We start from the raw sequence: 13113 nt of genomic DNA on the forward strand, positions 1-13113 counted from the left end.
AGAATAGTTATGATGGGCGACTTTAATTGCAAAGAAGTCTGCTGGGAAGAGATGACAGTAAAGGGTGGAGACGACGCATGGGGAAATGTTCTACTTGAGATGATTATTGACCATACAATAACACAATGGGTTCTAGAGAACACTAGGTATGGAAATGAAAAAGAACCATCGAGACTAGATCTAATAATCACATCAGAACCTGAAATAGTGGAAAAGATTGAATATAAGACACCAATAAGTAAAAGTGACCACATATTGATTGAACTGGAACTAAATGAGAAAAAATACATGAAAAGAAATGAACAATATAGAAAAGGAAGAATGATGTATGAAAAAAAACAAATTTTGATAAAATAAGAGAACTCTTTCAAAAAGAAAACTGGGAAAGAATATACAAAGAGAAAACAACAGTGGAAGAGAAATGGAATATTTTGACAAAAAAAATATAAAAAAAGGAGTGGAAAAGTATGTTCCAAGACAAAAGCAAGAAAAAGAATATGTAAAGTGCTGGTACAACAAAAGTTGTAGAGAGTTAAAAGACAAAAGAGACAAAGCTTGGACCAAATGGAAAAAACAAAAGGCCTGAAAAATTGAAAATATATACTTGTTATAGAAATGAATATGTACAAGTGTGGGAGGCTGGAAAAAATTAAAGTTTTGCAATGAGAGAATAAATTGAAGATCCAATAAACAGACAATTCAAATGTAGCCCCGCTAGAAACAGTAAACTGTGAATCAAGAAATGTAAACAAAAACACTGCAGCGGCGCTAAACACTTGCAGATATAGAAAACTGCTAATTGTAACTTAAGGTTGTCATTACTTTTCTCTTATCATCTTATGTGTTAGTTATCCAGAACTATCTAGAACATGGTAATGTTTACTCAAACCATACTCTTCAAGAAATCAGGGTTTTAGTATATATTGAAGTTCTATGAACATCGAAGTCCTCACTCTACCGGTACATTTCGTATAGTATAGTTTCAGATTAGTGCTTAATAATCTGCGTTATGTAAATATAATAGAACAGAAAGTAAACTAGTACTTATAGATGTATTTTATTGAGATGCTTTGCTTATCAAATTTAGCCTTTTCTACGGTGAGTTATCATGTGATTCCTTGGATAACCGCAACAGTAGAGTAGTGTTAACTCGGCCCATCGTCAACTAGGGCCTAGGCCCATATACTTGACCAAGTCGCCCAACCATGGTTAGGTTAGGATAGAGAAGACAAATTTATCATACTTTAATTTCTTTGACTTACGCATCTATCAAAATAAAGTGGTGTCTCAAGCAGCTGATGGGCCAACCTAAACTTAATCAAACCTAACCTAACCTGGTAGTTATAAAGATGTTTCCCAGGAGAAAAAAAGATCACCCAACCCATCACTTTCAATACATTGCCAGCTTCTTCGTTACTCAAAACGTTGAGAGGAGGTACTGCATGTGGCTGATGACACTGGTCACTCTGGGGGAATAGAGCCTTGATGGCTGGGACCTGGGTGAAGAAAGCATGGATGAGTGTTTCTTCTTTGTGGGTGTTTATGAATAAATATCTGGCTAAATACTGAAAGAGGAATTTGCCTTATATCCCATGTAGTTTTACCCACTCCTTAACCTCTTCACTCCGTGGCACATCGCATGTCTGGCAGCATTAGCTGCCCGACGTGCGATGTTGCGTCATAATAATTGCATTATAAAAAATAAAGTCAGTGCTCAATCATTCGTTCTCTTTCACCCGTGAATTTTGATAACCATAGAAAATATGATGAAGCCAGTTTAGAGAGAATGGATGTTATGTAGATACGACTACAATAAATATAATCAAGACGCTGACATTGGCATCATCGCGTACCCACTTGCTCCTCATGACGCCTACGTAGGCGTCACCGCATGGAAGTGGTTAACATCGCTTTGACATGTGGTTGTGTTGATCTGCACCATAGCCCCCCTCTAAAAAAACGTAAAATTTTGAAAATTGCTACTGGCATTACTATTAATTTGGGGTACTTATGGGTTTCAAAATACTCGGAATGATAAGAGCCATCTGATGATATAAGTAAGAATTGCATCTGTGAGATTGGCAGACATTTGTATGAATACCCAGAAGAGTAGGAATAGGTAGATCAAGAGAAGAAATGCAGAAGGATAATATAAACTAGACAGGCTGAGGCAGAATGAGTGTATGCTAGGCAACTTAGCCACTGTTTAACCCAGCTGCTGCCCTGCAGTAATTTAATTTGAAATCAAATTGATTCATCTTCATAATGACTAGGTGCTAGCATTGAAATGGGATAGTGGTCTACTACTATTATTGTTATTACTGATATTTTTCTTTTTGTATTACTCTCATTGTTAAGTAGTAAAACAGAATTTAGGGCACAGAATGTAAAATTAATAATGAAATAATGGGTAAATCTAAAGAAGTACATACCTAAATGATATAGCAATAGAAAATTAGATATTAATTTTATAAGTTATAATACATCGATGTAATATATGTTTTTCTTGGAAATCAATAACAAAAGACTTACTAAAAGCAATACTCTACCAAATGGAGCTGTGGTGAGATCCTCAATATGCCATGTTTGTTTTGATAGATGCGGAAGTCAAAGAAATTGAAATATAATAAATTGTTCTAATCTAACCTAGTCTAACCTACCTAACCTAACCTCCTATGGAGTATGCATGACTAGAGGTCATCAGGGTCGTTGTTGTAAGGGATGTTGATGGATTTTTTTTTTCTATTGATTTATGCCAAGATTGATGCATTTTGATTTACAAAATGAATATTTTATATATTATATTGATATATCACCTAGGTGTGTACAAAGTAGCCATCACCATCATCAAACTGATATTGATGGGACTGGGCAGATGACACAAACATTGTGTCTTGAAGCTTTAGTCACAGCTGCATTCAATAGTATATCACTTTTAGTAAGGTTTTTGTTATTGATGTACTTTGATTTAACAGATTAATACATAACTTTCTATTGCTATATCACATGTGCACTTACTTAGTAATACCAAATGATAAGATGCATGATAAGAAATTATGAAAACTAAGAAGTTTTCCCATGTGACATTTATGTTATTGATTATGTATGGATCATATTGTGTTATTGTTTTTGTTGTTTGTATATTCAAGTGTGTGATGCAAATTGTATCATAGTGAAAGAATGGACTAAAACTAGCTTATTCTCACTATTTGGTTATTTATAAAGAGACTACAGTTCTTTTATTTCATGTGGTTTAGAGTTTGATCATTTTGTATGATAAGAGCATAATTTGATGTAAATATTTTCATTGTGCTCAGTCATATTATTTTAAACACAATTTTAAGTATCCTAACTTATAATGTTACATCTGTCAATGATTACGATGATAGCCATGTATGTATTTAAAAAGATCGAAATACCTTTCAAAGAAAATTGTAGTTATATGTATGTGTTCCAGAAGATCAGTACTGTATAATATCATTTTTATCCACAGATGTTTCGTGTAGCCAGACAAGCATCATTGCCATTCTTAACTGTATCTAGGAAATGGGCATGTACAATATGTGGAGCAAGTTTGCCAAATATTTATCGCACTTATACATCACGCAACATTTTACAGCTGGATGAAAGGGGTCTCTTTGCCGATCTTTTTCCTGATGACAGGTATAGTATGTCATGTGTTTGCTTAAAATTAATAGGTATTTTGTTGTAGAGTTGTTGCTATATTGAATGACAGTAATGTACATGTTTTATAACTGATTTTTTTGTGCTTTATATTGCTACTAGTAGAAAGTAGCAACATAAAGCACAAAAAAATCAGTGGGAGAGGGTGGAGGGGAGTGGAATATATAGGAAATGGAATGGGTGGGAGTAGTTTCTATGCCTTTTTCTTTTTGGTTACCCCCCCGTGTAGGGGAAAAAAGCCTTTGGTATATGTATGTATGTTGCTACTGTACAGGTATGGTATTGATCAATCATTTTTACTATTTTTACAAGATTTGTACTAGCTTTTCTAAAACCAGTTATCAGTGCAATGGACTGAACTCAAATCCTTGATTTTGGCCATAGCATGAAAGAAAAACACAAGCATATGAGCATCTGTGATGTGATGACAAGGGAGTGTGAGAACAAGTCATCCCTCATTATTACTATGTGGACACTGGATAACTCACACTGCCGTTTGTGTATTTACCTAATTGTAGTATACAGGAAAGGAGCGATGCTCGTTGGGTCCCATCTCCTATTCTCAAATTTTCTAACATACCTAGACTCAAATTTATGTATGTTTCCAACTTAATCTATATCTTTGATTTCCAATTATCATATTTAGACTTGAACTCATGTATTGTTTGAGCTTGGGCTGAATCACCTTTTAAGCTATTCCACATGTTTATATATCTATGTGGAAAACTATATTTCTTCACATCCTTTCGATATGTGGTCTTTCTTAATTTGCTTCCATGACCTCTTAAAGACCTCCCATCTTTTATCAGGTGATCTCTTCTTCAGTTCAATCTACCCCCTTTAGTTACCTGAACACTAATCCTGTCACCTCTTTCTTTTTGAGCTCTCAAGGTTGGTAGACCCAGTACCTTATGTCTTTTCTCGTATGGTTTATCTGTAAGGCTAGGGATCAATTTGGTTACTGCCCTTTGTATTCTCTCAATCTTGCTCCTTCACTCTGTGTGGGGACCATATTACTGACACATATTCCAGTCTTGGACATATCAGGGTTTCAGTGAGTTTTTTCATCATCTCTTCATCCATGCCACTTCTTCTGCAGTACATATGTCTCTCCCACAATCCTGCTGATATGTCTGTCTTTTATCAATACACCCAAGTCTTTCTCCTCTATTGCTTTTGTAACGTGTTCACTTCCCAGGGATAGTTTAGGGATAGCCTTTTGCCGCTATTGCCCATTTCCAGTACTTTGCATTTTTTGGTATTGAACTTCGTTTCCCATTCTTGGCTCCATGTGGTGGGGGAAAAGAATACTGCCACCAAGTGTTCCCACTTGAATTGTAAAAGGAAACAAAAATGGGACAGGGATAAGACTAGGCATCCTTCTCTGTAGCCCCAAAGGGGGCATTCCTTAAAAAAACAAAGGCATAAGAGGGTCTGGGAAATTTTTTCCAACCAGAACCCTAAGGTTTGGGTCTTTTAATGTGCATGGATGTGGTACAGATGAGAGTAAAAGGGAAGAGATAAGCAGTATGTTTGTGAGAAGAAAAATGGATGTATTGGCATTGAGTGAAAATAAGTTGAAAGGGAGGGGTGAGTTTGAATTTGGGAGTGTAGTTGGGAGGGTGTCAGGAGTGAAGAACTGAGATGAGAGGAGTGGAGTGGGTGGTGGATGGGAGTGAAATGGGTGGGAATAGGTACATGCCTCTGAGTTGGCTACCTCCCTTATAAAGGGAAGAAAGCTCTCTCTCTCTCTCTATATATATATAGTATATATATATATATATATATATATATATATATATATATATAGTATATATATATATATATATATATATATATATATATTTGATTATTTAGGCATCAGGTTTTCCTGTAAGCATATTTGGTTAAAAAATAGTGACTTCTGTATTTATGATCTTGTTGACACTCTCTACTTTGCAAACTGCAGACTTATGCGTAGAGTTAAGCACAGAAATACTACTGCTATAATTCCATCCACCAAGTCCACCACCACAGAGTTTCACCTCCTAACGGAGTTCCACCACCCCACAGAATTCCACCACCATTCCTCCCCTTGATCATTTGTACATGACCTCACCCCACACCATGAACCTAATTCTTACAATATATAAACCATTTCTTTTATTGTCATCAATATCACTTGAAAATGTACAAAGTGTATGAAATGTCATGAATAGATTGAGAATGCTCCACTTTGAGAGTATCAACAAGATTATATATATATATATATATATATATATATATATATATATACATACACATATACATATACACATACACATATATATACCAAGGTCTTTTTCCCCTTACAAGGGAGGTAACCAAAGTCAAAGGGCATAATTCCACTCCCAACCATTTCATCCCTACCCATACCACTCCCTTTCACCACCCCTCCCTTCCTCTCATCTTGGCTCCTCCTGGATGATGGGTCAGCCTTGCATCTCACCCATCGCCCTGGGTCAGAAGCAATGCAGCAAGACACAGCACATCCGCAGTAAGGCTGCTTCATTTAATCAGTGACCACCCTTCTCTGTCCCCTCATGTAGAAATATTGAAGATGGGAAGAAATCCCTTCATGCGGCATCAAAATGTCATTCACACATAACCACTCCATAACCCATCCCTATTCCCCACTCACTCCTTCCATGCATCACAGTATCATTCATACATAGCCATTCTCAACTTACTTTTATCTTCTGCCTTCTTCCTTCCTTCCTTCCCTCCTAGACAGACATCCCCTTCTTGCTAAACACCCTTTTCACCTCGTATATACATCTCATCCTCAGTTACCCCCTTGTGTTCACTCTATCCACCTCTGACTTCCACACCTTTTACTAATTTTTTGTCACTCATTCTTTCCATGTAATAATGATAAAACAATATTAATAATAATAATAATCTACATCTATATACCAAGGGCTTTTTCTCCATTACCAAGGAGGCAGTCAAGTCAAAAGGCAAGTACCCACTCCTACCTATTTCATTCTCACCCATTCCACTCCCATCCACCACCCTTTCCTACCTCTCATCTTAGCTCCTCATGGATGACGGGTCATTTCTGTATCCTGCCTATTGCCCTGGGTAAGAAGCAGTGCAGCAGGACACAACAATAATAGTAATAATGATAGTTATATTAATAATAATAATAGTAATAACAATGATAAAAATAATAACAATAATGATAATACATGCATATACCAAAGGCTTTTTCCCCTTTACAAGGGAGGTAGCCGAAATACAAAGGCATAAAAACCACTCCCACACATTGCTTCCCCAACATACTCCAGTCCCATCCACCCCCTTCCCTTCCTCTTATCTTGGCATCTCCTGGATGATGGGTCATCCCTGCATCTTGCCCATTGCCCTGGGTCAGAAGCAGTGTTGCAAGACAGCACATCCACAGCAAGGCCGCTTCATTAAATCATCAACTCCCCTCTCCGTCCCGTCATGCAGAAAGGAGAAGATGGGGGAGAAATCCCTTTGGGCTGCATCAATTTATTTCTTATACTTCCTCCCCCCTCCTCCACCCACTCCCCCTAATGCATCACAGCATCATCCATACACAACCATTCTCCATTCACCCCTATCTTCTGTCCTCTCCCGTTTTTTCTCAACAGACATTCCCCTCTTTCCCAATGCCCCTTTTACCCCATCCATCCATCTCATGCTAGGTTGCCCCTTCATGTTCACTCCTTCCACCTCTGCCTTCCACACGTATACAATATACATACATATACCAATGGCTATTTACCCCTTACAAGGGAAGTAGCCAAAAATCAAAGGGCATAAAATCCACTCCCACCCATTCCATCCCCACATACTCCACTCCCATTCACCCCATCCTTCCCTCTTATCTTGGCTCCTCCTGGATGACAGGTCATCCCTGTATCTCGCCCACTGCCCTGGGTCAGAAGCAGAAAGCAGTTGTCAAAATGATGAGAGCAGGTAAGGCACCTGGGTTGGATGGGTGTCATGTGGAGTGTCTAAAAAATGGAGGTACAGTGATGGTGGACTGGCTGGTGAGGTTATTTAATGATTGTTTAAGAGAGGGTAGAGTGCTGGAGGACTGGGGGAGTGCCTGTATAGTTCCGCTTTACAAGGGAAAAGGGGACAAGTGTGAGTGTAGTAGTTTCAGAGGGTTCAGTTTGTTGAGTGTAGTTGGGAAGGCTTATGGGAGGGTTTTGATTGAAAGGATTAGGAGAAGAACAGAGGGAGTAATTGGTGAGGAACGGTGTGGGTTAAGGACAGGTTGGGGTTGTGTGGATCAGATTTTTGTGGTAAAACAGATATGTGAGAAAGCTTTAGGAAAAGGTAAGATGATTTTTGGGCCTTTATGGATTTGGAAAAGGTTTATAACAGGTTAGACAGGAAGGCACTGTGGGAGGTTTTGCAGATATATGGGATAGGAAGAAAATTGTTAAGAGCAGTCAAGAGTTTTTACGAGAGTAGTAGAGTGTGTTAGAATGGGAAATGGAAAGTGAGTGGTTTTAGGTAAAGGTAAGACTTCACCAAGGATGTGTTATGTCATCTTGGCTGCTCAGTTTTTACATGAATGGGGTGGTGTGAGAGGTAAATGCAAGGGTAATGGGCTGGGGATTGGAGATGGCTAATGAAAATGGAGAAAAATGGGAGATAAGCCAGTTGTTTGCTGACAACACTGCACTTGTAGCAGGATCAGAGGAGGGATTAAGGAAGTTAGTGACAGAGTTTGGGAAGGTGTGCAAAAGAATTAAGTTGAAGATAAATGTGGGTAAAAGTAAGATGATGCGATGTACAAGGGGAGAATGTGGCAGCAAATTGGAAGTGAATATTAAGGGAGAGAGACTGGAGGAAGTGGATAGCTTTAGATACTTGGGTGTGAATGTGGTGGAAAAGGGAGGAGTGGAGGTGGAGGTAGAATGTAGATTGAGAGAAGCAAGTATGCCATGGGGGATTAAAAAGTGTAATGAGAAATAGACATTTGGGAATAGATGCTAAGAGGAGATTGTATGAATGGGTGATTGTGCCAACAGCACTGTATGGGGCAGAAATATGGAACATAAGAGAGGAGGAGTTTAAATGTGTACAAGATGAAATGCCTGAGAAGTATGGTAGGGGTTACTAGGCTAAATAGAGTGAGAAACAAGGAGGTGAGGAGGAAAGTTGGGGTGGAAAGGGAGTTCAGAGATAGGGTTGATGACAGAGTATTGGGATGGTGTGGAAGGTAGAGATGGAACATTCTAGGTCAACTAAGGATGAGATGGATGAGTGGGGTAAAAGGGGCATTGGGAAAGAGAGGAATATCTGTTGAGGAAGGAAGGTGGAAGACAGAAGATAGGGGTGAGTGGAGAATGGTTGTGTATGGATGATGCTGTGGTGCATGGGAGTGGGTGGGGGATGGGGGTGTGAGGGAGTATGTGTGAATGATATTTTGATGCAGTCCAAAGGGATATCTCCCTGTCTTCTTTTTTTCTGCATGAGGGGATGGAGAGTGGGGGTTGGCAGTTAAATGAAGCTGCCTTGCTATGGATGTGCTGTGTCTTGCTGCATTGCTTCTGACCCAAGGTAGTGGGTGAGATGCAGGGTTGATCTGTCATCCAGGAGGAGCCAAGAAAAGAGGGAGGGTTGGTGAATGGGAGTGGAGTATGTGGGGATGGAATGGGTGGGAGTGGATTTTATACCTTTGTTTTTGGCTACCTCCCCTGTAAAGGGGTCACTCTCTGCCAATATTCCGGTGCTTTCCAGTCATCCATGCTCTCTAGCTCACACCCATCAATAGTACACAGAATCAGCCATCTGTTTCATTTTACTGTTATTAGATACTTCAAATTATTTTGAAATAACAGATCATAGTATTATCAAATTTATCCTGAACACCCTGTATATATATATATATATATATATATATATATATATATATATATATATATATATATGGTCTGAAATGACAGATCAAGGTATTATCAAATTTATCCTGAACATCCTGTATATATATACATATATATACATATATATATATATATATATATATATATATATAGATATATATATATATATATATATATATACAACCACTCCTCGTTTAACAACCTACTCGGTTAACGACAACGCCGAGTAATGACGGGCTTTATGACAGACCAATATTCGTTTAACGTAAATCTCCCAAAGTTAGGACGTCGTGTACGATAAGTTGGGTGAGGCAAATTTGTATGATGTTATAAATGAACTTGTACGGTGGATATTAGCTGTGAGGTAAAGTGTTCTGAAGCTTAGGTCTACATTACCATCCTGCAAGCTGCAAAAACTACCTGGGGTACAGTATATACCGGTATTGGTAAATTTTTAGTTTCAACCATGGGCGCAATATAGCAATAGAATATTAATTTTGTAAATTATAATGTATCAACGTAATATGCAATTTTGTGAGCGGAAATAAAAAAACAAAAAAAGGTGCTAAAACAGATTTCGTAAGTAACGAAGTCGTGTCGGATGAATGGTACGCCATGTTTGTTATGATAGATGCCGACGTCGAAGAAATGAAAGGATGATAAATTCGTCTAACCTAAACTAAACTAACCTAACCTGTGTTTGATAAATCATTACCTGCAAATTAAATGTCATCCGGCTCGTCCTCGTTGTCATTGTCGTGAGAGACGTTGGCAGGCTTTTCAACCACTCTCTCAGCTTACAGGGTATACAAAGTTCTTGCAGCTTGAAGGAATGCATGTATTTCCACTCCATAACACTCCTTCAAGAAAATATACCTGGCGAGGTACTGTCGGAAGTACCGAGGCCGTCAATTGACAGACAAGATGGCGTCCCGATCCTATGCTACCGACTTCGTTCATTAGCAAATTGCATATTACGTTGATAGATTTTAATTTACAAAATTAATAATTAATTTTCTATTGCTATATTGCGCCCATGGTCGAAACTCAATAAATACCCCGGTATTTAATATGGAATGTCAGCATACGCAGATTTGGTCATACACGGTAATTTCAGGAACCTAACCACCGCGTTATTTGAGGGCTTTCTGTATAACAGAGGGAAAATATACGAAAATAAAGGTACATATATTGCTGGACATTGTACATACAGTACATATACGTATATGTATACACTTTCGCTTAACGACCAATTCGGTTAACGGCGGCAACACTGGTCCCAATTGTCGTCGTTAAACGAGGAGTGGTTGTGTATATATATATATATATATGTATATATATATATATATATATATATATATATATAAATATATATATATATATATATATATATACTGTATATATATATATCTTCTTTTTTATTTTCAGCAATAGTTTGATTGCAGAATTAACCAAAAAGACACAAACAATCTACAGTGGCTTTGACCCCACAGCAGATTCCTTGCATGTGGGTAATCTCCTGGTTGTTATGGCTCTTCTTCACTGTCAGCGAGCTGGACACCAAGTCATTGCTTTGGTATGAAGTAAGGTTTTTTGTTTATTACCAGTAGTCAATGGTAGACATGCTTGAAGTGATTTAATTCAGCATTTGAATTCGGGTAGCTCATCTTGAATGAAGCCATTTTGAACTGAACATGACATATAAAATGTGGTATTATTTATATTTGAAATAAACATGAGATGGGAGGGGAGAGGGAGCAAATGAAAGGGACCACCTCCCCTCATGATTAGGAAAGGACCTTTCAATATGTATATATAAAATTAGCTCCTCTCCCCTCCCATCCCATTGGTAGTTCAAATATATATGATCTCATGTTCAACATACTGTAGTTGGTCAGGACTGTTGGGAACCAACATAGGCACCAATTCACTAACAAATTAGGCAATTAAAAAATACATATATGTAGAATTAAACATTTTGCCATGGTGTTGCTGTTGTTTTGAAACATTAATTTTTTCTTAAAATTTCCTATAGGTAGGTGGTGCCACAGCACAAATAGGGGATCCAAGTGGCCGCAGCACAGAACGTGATGAGATAGATCTGCCAGTGGTTCAATTCAATGCTGATGGCATTGCTGAGAACCTAAAGAGGATATTTAAGAATCACGAAGATTTTATTTGGAGAACAGACATAAAATCAGACCCTTTAAAATCTGTAAGGTTAGTTGTTCTTATGATTGTTATTATTATTTTTTTTTTTATATGAAAAGATATATGTCATGTATATGGTGTATAAGCATATGATATATTCATTAGTATTTCATCAACAATAACCAGTCTGGTGACAATATTGTGCCAAAGAGGTGGAGCTGGTAACTGCTCTCCATCTCCTCCTCTTCCTTCTTCTCTTCCTCTTCCTCTTCCTCATCCTTTTTCCTTTCTTATTCCTCTCCCTTCTCCTCCTTGTCCTCCTCTTTCTCCTCCTCCTCCTCCTTCTCCTCCTTGTCTTCCCCCTCTCCCTCCCCTCCATCTCTTCCCCTTTTACGCAGTACTTGCGATCTTCTAACCTTCCTACATTTTTCTACCTTACATGGTTTTCCAGTTCTATTTTATCTCCCTATCCCTATCCTCTCTATCCTTCTCCCTGTAGCCCCAAAGGGGACATGAAAAAAAAAAAAAAATAAAAAAAAATAAATAAATAAATAAATAAAATAAAGAGGGTCTGGGAGTTTTCCAACCAGAACCCAATGGTTTGGGTCTTTTAATGTGTGTGGATGTGGTAAAGGAGAGTAATAGGGAATAGATAGGCAGTATGTTTGTGAGAAGAAAGGTGAATGTGTTGGCATTGAGTGACACAAAGTTGAAAGGGAGGGGTGAGTTTGAGTTTGGGAGTGTAGTTGGAAGGGTCTCAGGAGTGAAGAGATGATGAGGGAGAGAATGGGTGGCTATATTAGTAAGTGAAGAGATAGATAAGTGTGTGGTGGAGTGGAAGGAGGTTTCTTCAAGGTTAATGTGGATGATGGTGAAACTGGGAAGGGAGGTGTTAGTTTTTTGTAAGTGCATATGGGCCTGATAGTGAGAAGAGTGTATAGGAAAGGAATGCTTTTTGGATATATTTAAATGAGTGCATAAAGAGTTTAGGGAGATATGTCAATGTAGTGGGATTGGAGACCTTAATGCTAGGGTAGGAGAGGAGCCAATAGACCGAGTGGTTGGGAAGTGTGGAATTCCAGGAAAAAATTGTAGTGGAGAGTTGATGGTGGAGATGTATCTAGAAAGAGTTAATGATAGCAAATACAGTGTTTAGGAAGAAAGTCAAGCGTAAGTACACATGGGAGAAGGTAGTTAATGGATGAATGGTCGATAGGGCATTAATGGACTATATAGTGGTAGCCAGAAGGATAGTAGGAAGAGTTAAGGATGTACATGTTCTAAGGGGATAGAGTGGGGGTAATATTGGATCATTTTTTGTGGAAGGTAAGTTGAGAGTGGATGATAGATGGAGAAAGAGGAAAAGGACAGAAGGTAGGGAGATGCTTAA

The 13113-nt window shown here is 38.2% G+C and overlaps 1 protein-coding gene across 3 annotated transcripts in view; it reads left to right on the forward strand.

Annotated features, from left to right (window-relative positions):
- Positions 1-721: 721 nt before the first annotated feature.
- TyrRS-m (Tyrosine--tRNA ligase, mitochondrial) overlaps positions 722-13113 on the forward strand; it is a 44072-nt gene continuing 31680 nt past the window's right edge. Inside the window, exons 1-4 of one of the 3 annotated variants that reach the window (XM_076184658.1) lie at positions 722-811; positions 3494-3663; positions 11001-11148; positions 11608-11792. In XM_076184658.1, the coding sequence (XP_076040773.1) occupies positions 3494-3663; positions 11001-11148; positions 11608-11792 (503 nt within the window). In that variant the 5' untranslated portion in view covers positions 722-811. The other 2 variants (XM_076184657.1, XM_076184656.1) reach the window with 2 other exon arrangements.

The sequence above is a fragment of the Oratosquilla oratoria genome, chromosome 5 (assembly GCF_046742065.1).
Source record: "Oratosquilla oratoria isolate Oo_2021 chromosome 5, ASM4674206v1, whole genome shotgun sequence".
Taxonomy (NCBI): Eukaryota; Metazoa; Arthropoda; class Malacostraca; order Stomatopoda; family Squillidae; genus Oratosquilla; species Oratosquilla oratoria.